General features: G+C 39.8%; 1 protein-coding gene across 3 annotated transcripts in view; it reads right to left on the bottom strand.

Moving 5' to 3' along the window:
- The window catches only part of JADE1 (jade family PHD finger 1), a 61,058-nt gene that overhangs the window by 25,678 nt on the left and 14,033 nt on the right, over window positions 1-21,347 (bottom strand). Inside the window, exons 2-5 of one of the 3 annotated variants that reach the window (XM_048847329.2) lie at window positions 21,224-21,301; window positions 6,145-6,227; window positions 5,961-6,026; window positions 2,443-2,600 (exon numbers count right to left, since the gene is read on the bottom strand). In XM_048847329.2, coding sequence (XP_048703286.1) covers window positions 2,443-2,600; window positions 5,961-6,026; window positions 6,145-6,227; window positions 21,224-21,275 — 359 coding nt within the window. In that variant the 5' untranslated portion in view covers window positions 21,276-21,301. Of the gene's footprint in view, window positions 1-2,442; window positions 2,601-5,478; window positions 5,744-5,960; window positions 6,027-6,144; window positions 6,228-21,223; window positions 21,302-21,347 lie in introns of those variants that run through there. The other 2 variants (XM_048847330.2, XM_048847331.2) reach the window with 2 other exon arrangements.

The raw sequence follows: 21,347 nt of genomic DNA, 5'->3' as shown, positions 1-21,347 counted from the left end.
ACTGCTAGTGAATGTCATTAGTTCACTTTACAGTCATGCTTCCCTCCTACTAAAATTATGCACAAGATCATTACAGCATTTTGGTATCAACTATGGGATTAATGAGCAATGACCATTTGGCTCCCTTCCTCCAATCCCAACCAACCCTAGTCTGTCCTCTACACACGTGAAGGGTAGCAGGAAGAGAAACAAAGATGCTTCCACAATCCTCATGAGGGGTAGGGGTGGAGAGAATCAAATGACTCCACTCCTTCCTGGAAGAGGAAGAGGTGAGAAAAGGTAGGCAGGGCAGAGGGATCTTTACCTGGTGTTAGTATTTTCCACCTCTTGTGAGGTTATACAGACGCTCCCCGGGTTACGCAGGACCTGACTTGCGCAAATCCGCACTTATAGAAAAAGTTCCGTAAGCTAGAAATAGGAGGGGTTTTTTGTTGTCGTTTTTGCATAACGGTCAGGTATACATTTCCGACTTACGCAAAATTTGAGTTATGCAAGGCGTTCTGGAACAGAACAATTGCGTAAGTCGGGGAGCGTCTGTACAGTATTTTTATCTGAAAAATATAAAATTAGGGCATAGCAACACACAGCAGGGAAATCAAATTCTGCAGCAAAACACCACCATTCCCACAGAAAGGGAAAGATAGGCAGGGGCTAGCACAGGGAAACAGTAGGATTTTTAACTGCCCTGTATCCCCTTTCTCCTAGAAGCACAGCTGTGCTTTAAGCAGCAACTCCTGAGCTCCGGGCCACTGCCAAGTCTCACTTCCTATTATAAAAACTAAAGAGGGAGCCAGCTGCTATTCTCTATTTAGTTTTTATAACAGTAAGTGAGCTGGGCTACAGCTTGCTACTGAAAGGGAAGCTGGACTCCTGGGAAGTAGGAAGAGTGAGAAACAACCCAAAGAGTCAGGAGAGCGGCACCTTAACATAAAATAGCTATCAAAAATAATAATTTAACAAATATACTCAAAACAGCAGAAGAAACATTTTCCCTACTATTTTCTAACAACACGGAGACTGCCAAACCAACTCAGATCAATAGCACAGTATCCTGTCTCCAACAGATGTTAGTTTAAAAACCCAGTATAGACAATTATGCACTAACTTACCCAGGGGGAAAGTTTCTTCCTGACTCAGGCAGTAAGTGGTTAGTTCATGTCCTGAAACATAAGGGTTTATGACCCTTATAAAAATTTTATCCAATCTAAAGTAACTGTGGATATTCTTGTTATTCGTATACATACCTAACAGGGTAAGTTCTCCTATTCTTTTACTATCAACTACTTTTCACAGTGGAAGGACACATTACATAAACCCTCCCAAAACTGTTTAAAAAAAATTTTTTTTTACATTAAGCAGCCAGGCTCTACCTGTAATAAGCCCTTCATTAATAAGCTATGGGTGCACTTTTTATGTGGTTACAGACACTTGGCCTACAGCCTCATGCCTCTCAACACACCCCAGGCATGACAAACAGACTGCTAATGGACACTCCAATGTGGGTTATTGCAATAGGCTAATGATGAACAGGCACGTGTATCAACTTTGACTACCAAATAAACGTATATACATACATAGTCCATGACCAAAAATTCTGCAATATTGAGTTTGGGTTCAGAATGTATTCTTCTTAAAAAAAAAACAATGATATGTGACAGTTCTTGCTTTTTCCCACACCCCTATTTTATCTTCTCACAGAATTCATCCAATTAAGCTATTGAACAGTGAAAACTCTTCTTGGTAAGGATCATCTTTTTGTTGCGAGTGCGTACTATGCCTAGCACAATGGCTCCCGTTCCATGACTAGGGCCTGTAGGCATTGCCACAGTACAAACAACAACCATATTTACATGCCTTAATGAATCGTTCTAAGTACAATGAAGTTACCTTAAATAATAAATATAAATGTTTGCAACAGATCCCTGCCCCAAGGAGCATACAGTCTCATTTGAAACAAGACACAAGATGGAAGTGTAACAAAGAGAAGGAAGATTATGGTAATTACAGTAACAAATGTGAGCATTCACATTTATGTACCTTAACTATGTGCCCAACCTGATGGCTCTGAATCATTTGAGAGTTTTTTTAATCTAGTTGCGGTGTTGTACAGCAAGCTAAATTTAAGTTATAAATAAACAGAAAAAGGTTAGAAAATTTCATAAAACCAAATTAAAACCAGCAGTTTTCTCCAAGGTCTGTAATTTAAATTTGGCTTCTATATTCATATTCAGCTACCTAAAAAGAAGTGGCAAGATTTTCAATAATGCTGAACACCTGCAATGCCCACTGATTTCAATAGGAGGCAAAGGATTTGTTCACAACCTCTGAAAATCAGGCCATTTCTAACTAGATAGTTACATATTAATTTACAGCCTAGGCAGCCAGATGTATAACTGGTGGCCCAAGCATATATATGTTTGTTTATATTTCTCCAAACTATACCTGGCTACTGGTTCGGGGATGGCCCCCGGGCTAACTGGCACCTGAACTCCCTTTTCCCACTCCTGCCTCCAGGGGTCTGCCAGCACATAGTACTCATCAGGGTTCAGTTGGTAGGAGTCGGGTAGCTTCATGGCAGTGATCAAGTCCGTTCTGAACACCTGTGAAGAAACCAACCAAGAGAAAGAACAGAGACACTGACATTTGATATTTACACTCTATGATTCACAGCTCCAGGGTAACCATGGAGCAGTGCATAAGAAGGTCACTGTACCAACACAAACTAACAGCCTATTACAGGACAGCCATTTAACTTCACATCAGGGGGTAGAGAGAAGTGGACATTGATACAAAAGACATAAGGCTGACGGCTCTATGATTTCTAATGTTCACACTGTGAAAGAAGCATAAGCCTGAGTGGTGCCCCATGCCTGTAAGTCCCTCTAAAGTTTATGAGAATTGCGGGTGCTCAAAGCTTCTCACGATCAGGCACCAAAACTGTAGCATTACCCACTAATAACAATGGACCCAATCCGGTTCCATGTGAGCACTGTACCAATACTCCCACTGACTTAAATAGGACCAGGACTAAGCCCTGTGTTTTTCAGTTTACGAGATCCCTGACTAATCTAAAAGAATTCTAAAAATCCTCTGTGATCATAAACAAGGTATGACCGTAACGTGACCAGCTGCAATAGCAAATTCTAAGCACGGCAGCTAGTCTTGAATTGTTGTGTTTTTTTATATTACCTTAAAGATCAACTAAAATGAGCTTCAGACTAGATCTCTTGGGGCATCTCCACATTCAGCACTAGCGTTCGCTCATCTACCATCTGCACTTTCACACACACAATTCCACTTTGCCTTTTCAAGGCATCAGCCTCTAAAACCTGCAGAATGTCTGGCAAGTTTTGGGTTATCTGCCATAAACAAGCAGGGATGCGGTCTTTAACAAACCATAGGAGGAAATAAAAATGGATTCACCCTTGTGAGGAGTATGCCGTGCTGCTGCTATGGCAGCTCCATTCTGCCTGGTTTGCTACTGCCTCTCAGTGAAGCAGAAACTGAAGGGTGATATCACAGGCATGAGAATAGCAAGACAGCACCTGCTTACACATCTTCCAGCATTCCCTGCCCCTTTTCCCCCAACCAAAACTGCTACATAACAGTAATAACTAATACTTCACCCTTTTCATCTCAGTAGCTCTTTACATACATTAACTAATTAATGCCACATACAAAGGAACGGATGTGCAACAGGGTTTTAAAGCAAACAAGCAATGAAAACTAAAATGTAAGATTGTAAACCAAGCCCTTTGCCAAACAGAACAAGGGAATCAGCCCATCCAGCACCAGCCAGGAAAACCACAAGAAAAGTTCATATGCAAACTCATCAGTTTATGGCAGGTATAATCAGCAAGGCACATATCCAGCTCCATTCTGTATAGTTATGAAGTTTCAGGCAGATTTTCACGAAGGCAAGACACTGTTCCTAGACTCTCCAAACATTGCTAATGATGCAAATTTACTTTACTTTACTTCAAATTTACAGCTACTCTTGTGCTGAATCCCTAATCCAACTTCTATATTGGCTGTTTTGAGTTAGTATCTGACAACAGTTGTGTCTGGCTGTGGATAAAGCACAAATCTGTAAGGTATGTGCATCCATTGTGGTTGACACAAATCATAAATAAATCCCTGGGGATAGTGCCTTCTTTCATACGCCATTAAAACACTTCAAATTACAATAAATCATCTATAATTTTTTTACATGTTTTAGGGAACCAATCATTAGTCTGATCATTAGTAAAAAAAATCTCTATAGTAAAGTACAGTATAAAAAGCTTGGCCACATGATATGCCCAAATGTTTTTTCCCCCACTCTCTCATTCTCTCTGTTTTGCCCTGGATTTCTCATTGGGGAACATCCAAGTGTAACTTATTTTTATTCTTCAAAACTGTTTACACCCAGTGATGACATTTTTTGAATTTCAGGTGCAAGTCTACATTTTTGTAAGAATAAATCCCACTACAATTAAGTATTAATTTGTAAGTTTATCAAGAAAAGAAGAAAAGGGTGAATATAGGTAATGTAATACAATAAAATGGTTTTTAAAAAAATCTAAACTATCAGTCCTGTGAGGTTGCAATCAAGAAATGAAACAGAATCCACAAAACAAACTTGCTCTCCCAGTAAACTAGCAGAGCCAGCCATAGGGTTTTAGACTTCTAGTGATTTGAGTAAAAAACAATATATGAAAATTTTTCAGTCTGATAGCTTGTGGTTAGTTATTTTGGCTACCTCACAAGAAGTTGTTAATGGAATACTTGACCATCAAGAAAATCCTTTCCAAGACTCTCTGCCTTGTGTCACTGTCCTTGCTGTTCTGCTAATTTCTGATGCAATCAAGGTGCCTGGAGCCAAAAGAAGTTTACAAAATTATTATCTCTGAAGAACTGGCATGCAGCACTTCAGAGATAGAGAGAGGGTGAAATCCTGGCCTTGCTGAAGTCAATGGGAGTTCTGCCATTGACTTCAAATGAGGCAAGGATTTCACCCTGTGAGTTTAGTGAGTGCCACTTATCTGCTGGCACACTGGCATCAGCATAGCATGCTGTCGCAGACAGAGACAATACAAGAAATAAGAACAAACAGGAGCTTGGGGGAAGTAGGAGAAAAACCTCTCAGACTTAGAAGAAAGGCAAAGGGAGGAAAAAACAGAATATTGGAAGAGCCACAGGTTAATGTGTGTGTGGCGGCGGGGAGAAAGAATCACCACAAAATAAGACTGGGCCAAGAAAGACAAGATCAGGGTTTGAAAAGTTATCTCTGGTCATTTACTTGATGGTCAAGTGGCTCTCTTGCGTACATAATACCCCCATGAAAAATTGATTATCCCCGGGGCGAAGGAAGTATACTGTCATCATGAAATCTAGCTAAATATGCCTCTCCCCCAACATCAGCCCTGCAGCATTTAAAATACTCTGACACAGTGAAAATGACTGAACCCAAGAAATTTCACCTTCTGAAGCTAATACCTGGTTTTCAGCCACAGTGCAGTCGGAGGTCTAATGACTGTCTCAGACCAGTTCAGGCAAGGGCATCTGCGGTGGGTCATATACATTTGGTGCCTACAACTGACCCACCCAAAAAGTCCAAATTGATTTACATTTCCTTCCTTGATTTGAATTCCTCAAAGCACTGCATATGAAGCTTAAAAGAGACAGATGTCTGGTTTGACAAGTCTGTTAACAAATAAAAACTATTAATTAAGGCCAAATAAAGGCTATGAAACTACTAAAAATAAACTTTTACTGTTCACCATAAATCAAGAACAAATAACCCAAACCACTGAAAGAAAGAAAGAAAGAAAGAAAGAAAGAAAGAAAGAAAGAAAGAAAGAAAGAAAGAAAGAAAGAAAGAAAGAAAGAAAGAAAGAAAGAAAGAAAGAAAGAAAAAGATTTCAGAGCTATGCTGGGCTGGTGCCAAACTAGCCCAGTATTCATGGCTAAAAACTAACTTGGTGCTGGCAGTGACTGTGGTAGCAGCTGAACTCCCGGCCAGAGGAAAGGTTGCTGGGTGCCAGCTGAGATGGAGCAGAAAAGGAAAGAAAATATGATTAGGAAGAAATCTATTCTTTAACAAGGCACGTGTGTGTTTTACTAGACAGAGGTAGCAAAGTGCAAGTACAATTCCAGAAATACCTCAGAAGGTTTTCGGTCTTCATGTCTGGAGCATGAATTCCTCCGGTGTCGTGATCTGGAATGCTGGGACCAGGTGGACAAGCCTATGGGATAAAAATGATCAACTGAAAAGAGTGCTTTCATCAGTCAGAAAAGGACTTTGCTCACACTGTTCACACAAGTAGGCCAGTTGACTTCAATGATACTACTTGACTAAGTACAGCAAGATTCAGCCTTTTATCACACATCTCAAAAAGACTATTTCATAATGAACAAGCAGGGGAAAACTGCTGGCTCAGTCTAGCACTTCTGTGATCACTTCCATGAATTTTTTTTATCCCGACAGCTACATTTATTGACTTTGCAAAAATGACACTTTTATAAGCATCATATTAGAAAATCTATGGCACAACAGTTCTTTATTTGAGCAATACTGATCCAAACACAAATCACTTCCTTAGGATTAAAAACTATCTGGGAGATCTGTGGATAGCCTGAGATGAAATCTTCAAAGCTAATGTACTGATATCCCAGCAGAACATACTTTGTCCCCATGATTTCTCTTAGGATGGACTTCTTTTCAAGGTGAAACAGAAAGCCATTCCACACCCAGGAACCATAAGACTATATGATGTCTGTCTGTCTCCTGGCATGAGGAAATTACCGAGCATGGTCATGGGGTTTTTTATACAGTAACTCCTCACTTAAAGTCGTTCCTGTTAAGTTAATGTTGTTTCATTGTTACGTTGCTGATCAATTAGGGAACATGCTCGTTTAAAGTTGTGCAATGCTCCCTTATAACGCTGTTTGGCAGCTGCCTGCTTTGTCCACTGCTTGCAGGAAGAGCAGCCCGTTGCAGCTAGCTGGTGTGGGGCTTGGAACCAGGGTGGATCAGCGGCCCCCGTCAGCTCCCCGCTCCCCTAAGTTCCCCCGTGGAGCAGCTGCCCATCAGGCTATCAAATGCCGGCAGTTCAGCTGTGCCTCCCCCCACTGCCGTGTGCTGCTCCTGCCCTCTGCCTTGGAGCTGCTCCTGGGAGCCTCCTGCTTGCTGTGCGGGGGTGGGGGGAGGAGGGACCTAATATCAGGGTGTCCCCCTTCCCCCTTCTCCATATAGAGCAGGGTGGGGACAGGTCAGGGCTCAGGACTGAGAGAGAGACCACAGCTGCTGTCTCAACATTTTAAAGGCAATGTACTTAGAGTCAGGTCAGTGTACTTAAAGGGACAATGCGTATCTCTCTCCCCCACACACAGGGTGTGTGTGTCTGTCTGCCATGCTGTCTCCCCTCCCTCCATTCATGCGGCCTTGTAGAGTGTGAGGCTACATTAACAACAATGTGCTAACCCTTGAGGGCTCAGCTGATTGCTAGTTCATAATTTAGTAGTAAGGCATTCCCTGGGAAATATTCCACTCTCTAACTTCACCTCAACCAAGCTTCACAATCATCATTGCTGTGTACAGTATTAAATCGTTTGTTTAAAAAACTTATACTGTGTGTATATATAGTTTTTTGTCTGGTGAAAAAAATTTCCCTGGAACCTAACCCCTCCTATTTATATTAATTCTTATGGGGAAATTGGATTCGCTTAACATCGTTTCGCTTAAAGTCACATTTTTCAGGAACATAACTACAACGTTAAGCAAGGAGTTACTGTATGTAGAATTCTTCAGTCACTATACTCAGGACCAACTATTTCCCCTGGTCCCAGCATTCTTAAGACTGGATGCCTTTAGGAAGATTATTCTATCTGAAGTTGGGGGGGGGGGGAATGTATCTCACTAGAAATGCTGTCACAAAACTGTGACCAAAACCTGCTTATGATGAGCCTGTGCTGATCAATTTAATTTAATCAAACAACATTTATTGGCATGACAAGGTAGACAAATGTTACTCACGTCAAACTATATGACAATGGTGAAAGGAAGAGACAACACATTAGCATGATGGTGGTTAACAAAGGAGGAGGGAAGACTGGAAAATGAAGCACAGAAGTTGACATAGAGGATGTAATGGGAAGATCAGAGTGTCCACATAATCAGAGATAACACTGCAAAGATTACACAGCTCTGAGCCTTAAACATTAACAAACAAAGCAGGGTTGGCACAATAGCCTTAAGGTTAATACTCAGTTCTTTGCTGTCTCGGCTAGAAAGTGCTGGGAGCAATTTGTAGGCTTCAGCTGCGGACCATGAGAGCAGTATTGCCTCACATCACTCAACAGAAACCTGCAGTAGTACGCAAGTAATATGGCAATGAACACTGAATAAGAACAGGTCTTCAATCCTCCCTCTACTGGGAGCACAAAAAATTATTTTCAATGTAAACTGACTTCACAAGACTGTCACTCAAAAGAGGTAATACATAGTTGCTGGACAGAAGCATCCTCTAAGCTATAATTTTTACAACATTTGGCATCCCACTATCTTCAGGTAGTAACACATTTGTGAGTCAGGTTAAAAAAATGCTCTGTTACAGAGTGGTACACAATGGATGGTACATGGAATGTTCACAGTGGCACAAGTTAAGTCAGTGTGTGTAGCAACTGGATAGAAATCCTAACCTTTAGGATAATCCCATCAGAAAATAGAGATATAAAGGGACACATTCAATGTAAAAGCTAATAATTTTGGGGTCCCTGTCTCTTTATATGCCCTCACTTGGGAGCACGGGCACTGCTTTGCACAGACATGGACCTGAAAACGCTGCTACTTATTATTTCCAGTCAAGAGGGCACAGGTGCATACGCTCATACAGTGAAGCACCCACAGAGACATACTTGAAGTCGTTGCAGGTACTTCATTTGACCTTGAGTCCTCCTTGCCATTGTTGTTTTGTTTTGTCTTATAATCACATTTTGATACTGTTAAATGTTTTTCTCTTCCTTGTGCTGCGTGAAAGATCCACACAAAACAGAAGAAAGTAAGTAAGGGTGATTCATTTATGTGCAGAAAGTCAACGCAAGGTTAATGTACCACTTAAGTCTCCCTTAAAACCTATTTTGAGACCTTGAGTGAAACTTAAGTGGTGCACTGGTCTTCTGCTGGACCTTACCACAGTGGAGAATTTCACTCTGACTGGCTATCCAAGATAAATAGTGAAACCAACCACAAAGAACTGACAAATGCTCAAAGCAAATGAATGAAAAAAAAACTCACATTAAACTATTTTTTTCTTTAGTTCCTTTCAATTATAGTATTTAGATGTTATTGTTAAACATGTAAGTAAAAATTATTCAGAGAAGTATGCTTTTCCAATTGACTTTGCCCCTTAAGTTACACAGCCACACACACTTTTGCACCTAGTTGTCCAGATCTTAACATTTTTCCAATCTCAAAAACATTCATGTCTGATCAACTACAGTCACAGCAATTGAAATATTTAGCTAATTAGGCTGTTGCAGCAGCAATCTAGCAGAACTGAGATTTCTAATTCATAGGTGGACAAGATTGCTGGTTTTTCTTACATATTGGGAGGGGTTGTTTGTTTTTTGCATTCAAGGTACAGAATGACAAACTCCATTAACAAGATGTTGTTTTATTCTGTAGTTTCTGCCAGTAACACAGCTAGTAACTGGAAGTTTGTTACAGTTCACAGAATCATAGACTTTAAGGTCAGAAGGGACCATTATGATCGTCTAGTCTGACCTCCTGCACAAAGCAGGCCACAGAATCTCACCCACCCACTCATGTAACAAACCCCTAACCTATGTCTGAGCTACTGAAGTCCTCAAATCGTGGTTTAAAGACTTCAAGGTACAGAGAATCCTCCAGCAAGTGACCCATGTCCCACGCTGCAGAGGAAGACAAAAAAATCCTAAGGCCTCTGCCAATCTGCCCTGGAGGAAAATTCCTTCCCAACCCCAAATATGGTGATCAGCTAAACCCCAAGCAGGTGGACAAGACTCACTAGCCAGACAACCAGGAAAGAATTCTCTGTAGTAACTCAGATCCCACCCCATCTAACATCCCATCACAGGCCATTGGGCATATCTACCACTAATAGTCGAAGATCAATTAATTGCCAAAATTAGGCTATCCCATCATATTATCCCCTCCATAAACTTATCAAGCTTAGTCTTGAAGCCAGATATGTCTTTTGCCCCCATTGCTCCCCTTGGAAGGCTGTTCCAGAACTTCACTCTTCTGACGGTTAGAAACCTTCGTCTAATTTCAAGTCTAAACTTCCTGATGACCAGTTTATATCTATTTGTTCTTGTGTCCAAGTTGGCACTGAGCTTAAATAATTCCTCTCCCTCTGTGGTTGTTCACAACTGATACATGCATCTGACAAAACTAAAACAGTAGCAATGTGATATACTTCTGGTTTTTTAACTATGTGCTTTAATTCAGCTCTAGTGATACGTTTATATCAATTGGAGGTTGACAGTAAGCAAGCATGTGACTTTTTCTGAACAAGCTGCTAACGGATAGATTTTTCAGATTGTATGTGTGTGTCCCTGGGAAGCTACTGGAGGTGGGGAACAAAAATAATTGTTGGCATATCTTCTGTCTCCATTTGTTTCATTAATACCCTTTTGGTTAATTCAAAGTATTTCTCAGCTCTGTTACTAACAGACACTACAAAACAAAACATCCTCCTAAATGTAATTCTGTTAATCATAAGAGTGCAGAACATTACAGCTATGCCACTGACCTGACCTCTTAGTGCTGCATGGAGACTCAAATCCTATCACCATTTCCTAAATCTTAATACTACTTCCTAAATTGCTCTTACATGCTTCTGTTAATAGAGAATCTTTACACAAGATTGGCCATTCTGGGAGGAATAATTCAAATTAGAGCAGACCTCTACCGAGTATATCTGTGGTTGATATTTTCTCCCAAAAATCTAATCACTTCCTAAAATGAAGGACAGCACGAAGTTTCTTACATAATTCAAGAGTGACGGTTTCCTCCCACACCCTACATTTTAGCTGATGAATATATAGTGTAACCTTTTAATAACAGGTACCAATGGGTCTGCTGATTTTTTCTCTGGCCAACAGAACAGGCGGTTTATAAAACCATGCAATAAGCGTGGGAAGACTTCTGGCTGAATTAAGGTTTTACTGACCATTAAGACAGGCAGGTGTAGTTAACAAGTGACCACTCGCACAGGTTTCATTTCAACAGGGAAAAGCATCCAATTAATGAATAAACAAACATATAAATAACTATTAAGCATACACTATCACAGATGCAAACATCACCAGATTTAGATAACATCATTTAGAAACACAAATGCAACAAAGTAAAGGAGCAAAAGAAGTGACACAACAGGACTAAATATAACTAGTCCTAATAATATGTAAAAGGAAAGATCTGGTTCTACTTCCAATTAAATCAATGGCAAGATATCACTGGATTCAATGGAACAAGGATCAGCCACAGCGTTTCAACAAAGGGGGTTTGACTAGTTAAATTTGTTCATTCTTTGGGTAACCCAGGAACATTATTATTGAAATAACCAAGAAAACTACGACAAGGAAAAGAAGGAAGTATGAAAGGCAAATCACTTTTCATTTCCACCCTTTAGTAGAAATTTGGTAGCAGAGAGATCTCTGAATAATCACTGAAAGAAAAAGTTCACAGGCAATTACAGATATTTCACTGATAAATTACCTGATTTTTATGTCCAATTACATGTACTGAAGAACATTCCTGGACTACAGGAAAGCGACTACCTGTCATAGCTAAAATAAAAGTACTGGAGCAGGTCTAAAAACAATGTGGTACTTTTGTATCATATGTGCTGTAGATAAACTTAAGAACACACGAATCTGTATTTTAGAGAGATTCTTGGTATTTTTCACACAAAACAAATCCTCAGCATTAAAGCTGCACAACTTCTATGTCACCAATGTATTTCTAAAAAATAATCTTCTCCCAACAGTAATTCACATGTTTCCCCACTTTCAGAGAAAAAAGCACAAGACAGTTATTGAGACTGGCAAGCTATCAAAGATCAAGACAATGTTTTACAGTTAAACTCCAGTCTTTGTAAAAAAAATAAATCAATCAATCAATCAAATGGAGATATCAAAAGTCTGCATCACTGGGGGTTTTACAAACATTCCTAACTAAACATTCCTAACTAAACAATTTACCTTGGGGAAAATTTTTCTTGTATACTACATGAATTAATTCTATAACAGATGGAAGATTGATGACAAACAGTAACTCCATCAGAGTTGTTGTACATGCCAAAATCCACATTTTATTGTGAATATGAAATGCACAACTTCAAAGCACAAAGTGTACCAGGCATTGCAGCGCATCAACCTGGGTATAGAAACAATGGAGAAGTAATGAAAATTGGAATCCTTCATCCTAACATCTCTTTCCTTCTTCAAGTGGGCCAAATTGTTCCGTGGGCAGCTTGACCCTAAAATACACCTTCATAAGCCTGGTTTACAAGTTAATAGGAAATCTTTATAACTAATGTCTGACCATGACACTTTATTATGAGCAGTGAGAGGATGGTCTGATCAAAGTACTGTATTTAACCTACAAATAAAATCACAGTGATACACTTTAAGTCTTCAAAACTAACAAAACATTACCCAAAATACACAATCCAATCAGCATTAGAAAATCAGATATAAATATATACTCTTAAGGGACCTATATACTTCCTATCAACAGGTGATGTATGTATTCAGCTAACATTAACACCTACTGAGAGTTAAGCATACAAATCATCCAGGCATTACTGCGAACAGAGACCCCTAGAAAACTCCTTTTTTAAACCAAAAAAAATGCCTCGTGGGTGTTACAGTGGGTTATATCGGTCTGTTTGGGCCTGATCCAACAACTCCCACTGATGTCAATGCAAAATCCCACTATTTCAATGAGAGGCAAATCAGCCCCTTACTTCAAGTCTGCATTTTGTTTTCCCTCATCAGAAAACTTATTTAACTAGGCATAATTAAAAATAAATGGACAGTCTCTGGTTAAGAGAAGCAAGGCTTTGGCAGACCGCAGCACTGGAGAGACAAGGAATGAAACTTATAGGAAGATGTAAGTAGAGCAACTTTCCTATATTATCTGCGGAGACTACGTGCCTGACATTAGCCAAAGCCATATCTTTTTTTTTTTGCTTGTACACTATTAATGAAATCACAGAAATACAGCTCCTTCAGTTTTAGAAGAAAACTGTGATCAAGAAATTAGAGAAGAGACCTATGTTTCACACTTGTGAAAAAACTAGAATTTGTAAAAGGAAAAGAAAAAATAATTGTCTCTAACTATATCAATTTGTGAAATTACCAATCAAAAATATGTTTTGATTTTAGAAAGCCCATTAAAACAGAGAAGTCCTTCGCGCTACCAAAGCGCATCCAAAACCTTAGCAAATTCTCCCCATCCACCAATATTCCACTCAGCATGAATATATTCAGTTATACTGTATATCATGCATAACACTGTTGTAAAACCACCTGTAAGGCATCCAGCAGTGTCCCAAGAGAGCTAGAGGCTGCTACAGCCTCTGAACACTTCAAAGCTTGAGAACACTGGGAGTCTAAACACACTTTTTCTACTGTAAATACAACTCTGCTAATCACTAAACCAAGCAGGATAACAGTGCAAAACATTTCTGACATGGATGCCTGCCTGGCTGCTGTTTTTGCTAAGTGCTGGCATTTCCAGCTGCTTATACTCTTTCCAGACTCGCTTTGAGGTAGAGTAGACACTGCTGCCAACACTACACTCTGTCAGAAAGATCTGCAGCCTGAGAAGTAAAAGGAAATGCTTAGTCTCCCTGTCTGCTGCCTGAGCTGCCACTCTTCACAGTAAAGCCCTATTTCAGGCATATCTCAACTGGCCAATGGTCAAAATACAGGATAAAAATCCAACATGAAGGGCATAAAGTAAACAGCAGTAGAGTATCTGAGGCTAATTTCCCCATTGTACTTAGTAAAAACAGCTGCACACGTATAAGTCCACATACCATTTCCTATAAACAGGGCCCTACCAAATTCACGGCCATGAAAAACACGTCACGGACTGTGAAATCTGGTCTCCCCCCGTGAAATGTTGTCTTTTGTGTGCTTTTACCTTATACTATAGAGGGTTCAGAAGAGGAGACCAGTGTTTCTCAAACTGGGTGTCCTGACCAAAAAGGGAGTTGCAGGGGAGTCACAAGGTTATTTTAGGGGGTGACGGTATTGCCACCCTTTCTTCTGCACTGCCTTCAGAGTTGGGTGCCTGGAGAGCAGTGGCTGTTGGCTGGGCGCCCAACTCTGAAGGGCAGTGCCCCGCCGCCAGCAGCAGCCCAGAAATAAGGGTGGCAATACCATACCATGCCACCTTAACTTCTGTGCTGTCACCTTCAGAGCTGGGCAGCCAGAGAGGGGAAGCTTCTGACTGAGGGCCCAGCTTTGCAGTCAGCAGTGCAGAAGTAAGGGTGTCAATACCATACCATGCCCCCCCACTCTTTACTTCTGTGCTGCTGCTGGCAGCAGCTCTGCCTTCAGAGCTGGGCTCCCAGGCAGCAGCCACCGTTCTTCAGCTGCCCAGCACAGCCAGCAGCAGCAGCAGAGCAGAAGTAAGGGTTGCAATACCACAAACCCTCCCCCCAACTCCTTTTTGAGTCATGAAATTTACGATTTTTAAAATCCTATGACCACGAAATTGACCAAAATGGACCACGAATTTGATAGGGCCCTACCTATGACTACTAAATAAGTTAATATTCAGTCCAGTGGTCTAATTAAATAAAGACTGAAAATGAATAATATAAAAGGTATTTTACATGCAGTTCGAAGACAGGTGCCTCATTTTTCTCATCTTTCATCGCCATTTGACTTGGTTCTCTCCAGACGCTACTTTGCAGACTTTTTGTCCCAGAAAGCATACATCATCTTCTGTAGCGTAAGTCACCTAAGCCAAAACTTTCAACTGAGAGAGCCTAAAATCAAGCATCTAAATCCATATTTAAACACTAAACTAAAAAGACCTCATTTTTGAGGTGATGATCATGGGATGTCAATGGAAGTTGTGCACAGTTCTGAAAATCAGGCCTTGGAGATCTCAGATTGTGCCCTCAGAAATTAAGATACCTGTAATTACAGTTCAGTTTTGGACATTTTATCCATACAGTTTGGTTGGGTATAAAATGGCCGCAAGCACATCTTCAGAGTTGGAAATCTCTTCACTTTGCCTGAGTTATAGGCCCTCCATATGGGGGAAAGGGATTCTCTGCATCTCAAACAAAATCCCCTTTTGTCATCTGACAACATATTTGTTTCTGTTCCTTTCCAGATAATTCATTACAATGACCAAATATCCATTAGTAGTAGCCACGTTCTTCAGATGGATTCTTCACAGGGAAGTTAGGCATCGACTCTTGATCAAAACCTATATTAAGTAAATCAGTATTGTTTACCTCGGATTCTACTATGTCAGGTTACCTATAGGATGACCAGGACAATGCTATTAGAGTGCAATTCTGGTTACACTGCATTTCAGCTTGCTTCTCCAAAGCAAAAGAACTCCTCATTGAGATCCCAGGTCTGGTGTTAATTAGGTATTAGCTCTAAATCCTTTGAATCTTTTGTGTTTCTACCTGACTTTCAGCTTTAATGGCCTGTCTTTCTGCAGTGACAACCTGTGCTGAAAGTGCCTCCAATTTTGCTTCCAGATTAGATAGTGTATACTGTAGAGTGCTCGCCGTTAACAGCTTCAATGTGTTCATCGTCCACAGAGTTTCACATCTTATCTGAAGATGTATAGGACAAGGAATATGCCTTCTTAGAAGTGCCAAATATGCTTTTGGGCACGATAACATAATAAACAGTAATCTGAAAGACAGCACCTTTAGGAGCATACTGCCTTTATGCAGCGTGCTTGGGCATCAGCTCAGTACACTTGAGAAGGACAAGAAACATATACTGAATCAGCCATCACTACGGATACAACTTTGTAATGGTAAAAACAAACAAAATTCATGGCACAATCATGGCAAAAAATAGATATTTCACATGGCAGTCACAGCAACCCTGTGGACACTGCTGGTTAATTCACTTTGGTCTAATATTCCTCTTTGAAACGGGACTAGATCAAATTAAATGAACAAACTGTTAATGTGCAGCAGCTGATCAAAATGAAGGCACTTTTAATGCACAGTAACTAATCAAAGCAAATGAATGGACTCTTACTGTAGACCCTGCTGCCGCACATTAACAGTTTGTTAGTTCACTTTAATCTAGCCCTGTTTCAAAGAGGACTAGATCTCAGCAAATTAATGAATTGTTAATGCACCACAACTGATCAAAGCAAACAGACTGTTAATGTTTGGCAGCAGGGTCCATATAAATGGCAAAATTCATGGTTTCATGGCAACAGTAACTGCCGTGATATAATCATATCCTTATTCATCATTGCTGCCTCTTGTGAGTTTTCCTTATAAGGCTCCTATTCAAATACTGAGCATACCCAATTTTGTTTAGGCTGTAAGATCTGACAAGATCGCACAGTGATATGGACGCAAATACAGATGGTACTCAGACAGACATTGAAAATCTGCAATTAATCTAACAATAAAACTTCAGACACACAAGGTAGGTGAGGTAATATCTTTCATTGGACCAACTTCTTTTGGTGGAAGGGACAAGCTTTTGAGCTTCACAGAGTTGACAGAGAGCTCTGTCTACAACAACATTTGCAAATAAAATGTCAGAAATGCCTGCAGTGGAATGACTTCACAACAGGAAAGAACTAAAGTGGGCCTTGTGAGTATGAAATATCCCATGGGATCCATGAGTTCGCCACACTTTTAGAGGAGTGGCACAAAATGAGATATGTGCATATGCAAGGTCAAGTGTGCATTGTCAAAGGTAATAAAATATTCAGATGTATACTGCTGAGAGAGGGGAGAACAGAAGGGAACCTGCATTAACTTAATGTGGATAGTGTATGTTCACGATTTTAGTCCCGCACATAGTGTAATTGTGTGAAATTGCTGTAAACACACCACACGGATCATACGGTTCAAGAGGAGTAATTGGACAGTTACTGATAATATTTTATTTTTGTGCAACATAGACATTGATTAGAGAGGGGAGGCTGTTGCTTTTTATGTTTTGATGATGAGTGTGTTTTTTCATCGCCAAGGATCATCACATCATAATATGCCACTACAATTATTATTATGATTGTAATGGTGTGCCAATTGAGGTGAGGTTGATGGATTAGCAAATCCTCCAGCAGCAGAAGCATGAGAAAGGGAACTTGGATTTAAGAAAATGTGTTTCGGGTTGTGTTTGCATCCAGACCTCATATATAGGTAGGGCTCTACCAAATTCATGGTCCATTTTGGTCAATTTCATGGACATAGGATTTTTAAAATTGTAAATTTCATTATTTCAGCTATTTAAATCTGAAATTTCACGATATTATAATTGTAGGGGTCCTGACCCAAAAAGGAATTGTGAGGGGGCTGCAAACTTATTGTAGGGGGAGGGTTGCGGTATTGCTATCCTTACTTCTGCGCTGCTGCTGCTTGCAGTGGTGCTGGGCAGCTGGAGAGCGGTGGCTGCCGGCTGGGAGCCCAGCTCTGAAGGCAGAGCCATTGCCAGCAGCAGGGCAGAAGGAACAGTGGTCTCTCCTATGAAATCTGTATAGTATAGTGTAAAAGCACACAAAAGACCAGATTTCACAGTCCATGATGCATTTTTAATGGCCGTGAATTTGGCAGGGCCCTAGCCATAGTGTTATAGTTTCCCTGTCACTCAAACAGTACCTGGTATTATGTTTCCCATTCTCTGAGAATGCATTTATACAAAATCTGAACTCATAGCCTTGCTTCCATGTATTAAGCTAAATGCAAATAATTACACCATAGTCTGTTGATTTTTAAAATAAGAAAAATATTAAAACACAAACTCTACCTTTACATTTAAGTCTTAATGAGAGACAAATGCTTGTTTTTTATTAATTATTATTATTATTATTATTGCCTTGTGAATATGTAGGCTTCTGCTCTCAGGAAAATAAAGCACCTATTCCCTTTAAGGTAAAAGCTATTAGGGCGGGCATTAGTGGACAAGTTAGGGTCAGCCACTAAGGGGTCATCAGTGGACAAGTTAGCCCCAAATTATACACAGTCAAGCTCATACTGAAGCCAAAATGCCTGGCCACACTTTCCCATTGAGTTGTCTCTTGAAAAACCCACAACCAAAGGATGAATAGTCTAACAGTTGGGGGCCCAATCCTACCCATTAATCCCAGTGGTAATTCTGCCAATTAGTTCAGTGACAGCAATGTCAAACTCTAAAGCTGTAGTTCTGCACTATTCAATGTGACATGAGTGCACTAAGCTCACGGGAGGTCAAGAGGCACGAGTGACTCTGATGAGAAGCAGATGTTAGGCAAGAGGATTCCAACTAAGTGTTGATTAAAATTTTAATTTTTCAATTAGAAGACAGCTGTTTGAAGTGCTTAGAATAATAGATTTAATTGTCTTGTGCTTCTGAAGTCTTTGAGGAGTAAAATGGTTTGTAAAAAGATTGAAATCTTTCAACAAAAACGTGGAGGCAAAAGTTCAGAGAATTCTCTATCTAGTGCTGTATCACACAGGGAGGCTCTAGCTAAACTGCAGAATAAATGCTTGTCGCAAGTACTGCTAGTGAAGTGGATCAAAGAGATTGCTGATAAAATAATTATGTGTCTGAATCTGGAAATTAAGATAACAACAATAGATATTAATAATCTGACCAAAGAGAAGAAAGCATGAGAAGATGAAGCAGAGAGAGTAAGATCTCTTATCCCACTCACTGGCAAATTTACAACTTGGAGAACAAGGCCTAGAACTATGATTCTTCAAACATTTACTACTGCTTGTGATGCTTACTATATTAATTAAGAGAGTCATGGAAAACCGATCAGCCAATGGGAAAGGAATTGTGCTAAGATTCTTCTTCGGGCAAATCAAACAAGAGATTTGTATTCTCCAGCTTTGTAATTTATGCAGTTGTCAAAGGCATTATCCTGGTTCTAATCTGGTCTACATGGGTACATGTCATCTGGGATGAAAGACACTATATATGTGCAAAGCATTATTAGGCCAGATCCTGAGGTCTTTAAAGCTTAAACAAAACCCAACAGAAAGTTATTGGGAGACTTTCCACTGACTTCAGTGGACTTTGAATCAGGCTTTTAGGCTCTGATCCTGCAGCAGGAGCTATGTAGGTGGACTCCTGCACCCATGTGGAATCTCATTGACAATAGTGGGGGTCTGCCTATGTAGACCTAATATCAGGACCTACAACTTAACCCTTACATAGGCAAACTGCTCTGGAAATCAGTGTGTGAAAAAAGGAGTGGAGAAGGTGAAAAAAGAAAAACCGGACTTTACTGGGAGTTTGCCTGAATAAGGAGTAGATAAACAGTAAGGGCTTTTAGGATTTGGCCCCTTAATAAAGCTGGGAGAACCTCATGGAGTTGGAGAGTTTGAAAAATCTATTAAGCTATTTTTGGATTCGGGAACAAGTGTTTTGGCATTATGTAAAACAATTTAAATCCTTCCAAAGAAGATTAGATGAAAAAGAAGCAAACATATCTTTCTATAGAGAATAGAAAGTAATCCTCAAAATTCTACATACAGTGTATTTTCATCTCCCTCCGTCCACCCCCAAACTCCCTTTTTTACAGTCTCCTTGTATTTCACTTTGATCATTGTGCCATTTTCACCTTATATCTTCATCTGGTTTTTACTCTGACCCCTTTCTGCTCTTTGTATCATGGACCGTTTAAAGTAGAATCTGAACTAGATAATCTTTGAGTTGAAGTTTCAAACTGTGACAGTTGACTGGGTCTGAAATTCAGTAGAACAAGTTCACTCATCTGTTGTTATTTCATTATATCACTGCTTTATATATTGGAATATCCATCTCTTCAAAAATGAAGTTGTGTTTTTCTAATAATCATACTCATTTTTTGAACAAGAGTCTGATACATGCTAGTCAGAGGTCTAAAACGGCTAGCTAGGATAAAAAATACCTGTGTTTTTATGCCTGCTGTGAGTAAAAGGAAAAAAGTAGTTGTGTACTATTTATTATGCAGTGTTAACTAACAAATTGATAATCACCTTTCTATGTAATAATAAAGTATAACTTAGTAGTAGGTCTTGTCAAATAATTCAAAATGTATTTGTTAAATTATTTGATAAATACCTGTCAGATTTTATTAATATTTTCTCCAAATATTATTTCAAGTATATACCACTTCCTTCCTCTCTTGCTTTAGTTGCACTTTCTTTCCAGGCTTCACTTGGCTTCATTCTAGCTTTTCTTTACTATTGTCTAAAATTACTTCGTAGTTTGAGACACAAATCCAACATATGCATTATGCTCACCTATAGACCTCAAATCAAGAATTTCCCATAAGATCTGAGATGATGTGTGACATAATGATAAAACCTCTGACCTGTCATCCTGAGAGGCTTCAGCGTCCATGATGCAGTGGCCCCAAACCTGCTCACTGCACTTCCACATCTGTTTTTTCCTAGGTAATTTCTGTATTTATACACACAGCTGGGCTTTGTTTTCTGACTGGCTGTAAGAAACACCCTTTTATTCTTCACGTATCTCCATGTCCTCTAAGTGTAGTCAGGATTCTCCTTGTTTCCAAGCAAGAAGCGACCATAATGGTCCATCTCTGGAAGTTCATAAACCTTGTCAGTTTACAAAACATTCTTGCAAGTAGCTCCAGCCACCGGAAAGCCATGGAATAGAGGATCTAGTGAATTACTAGGACCACATATTAAGCACAATGATTGACATTCTGGCACTGATGTGCTAATTCTGTTCTTTTAATGATAAGCTGTATTGCTTGCACCACAAAGGACCTTTAAAAAAATTATTTGTTTCACCTTATTATCAAACACTCTATAATCAACAGCAAGTCTTGTGGGATCCTGTTATCTACAGCTCACCTATTCTGAAAATATTTTTAGAACAGTTTCCTAATATTTGTGTTCTCCAGCTTTCTGTGACCCAGCTGCTATGCAAAATACCTCTGTTATGTAAAATATTACATTAAAATATGGTTTCAACAAACTCATAACCTAGTGCACTCCAACCACAACAAAGAAGCACTTACTGCCATTGTCATCAGAATCCTCACTGCTGCTAGGAAGCCGACCTCGTTTCATGATCTCCACGGGAAACAGCTGGTGGCCTGTAAAGAAATGAGACAGCAGTTAACCCAAGATAATACACAACCA

This window comes from Caretta caretta, chromosome 4, assembly GCF_965140235.1.
Source record: "Caretta caretta isolate rCarCar2 chromosome 4, rCarCar1.hap1, whole genome shotgun sequence".
In the NCBI taxonomy this organism is placed as follows: Eukaryota; Metazoa; Chordata; order Testudines; family Cheloniidae; genus Caretta; species Caretta caretta.
This window is presented reverse-complemented; position numbering and strand designations above follow the sequence as displayed.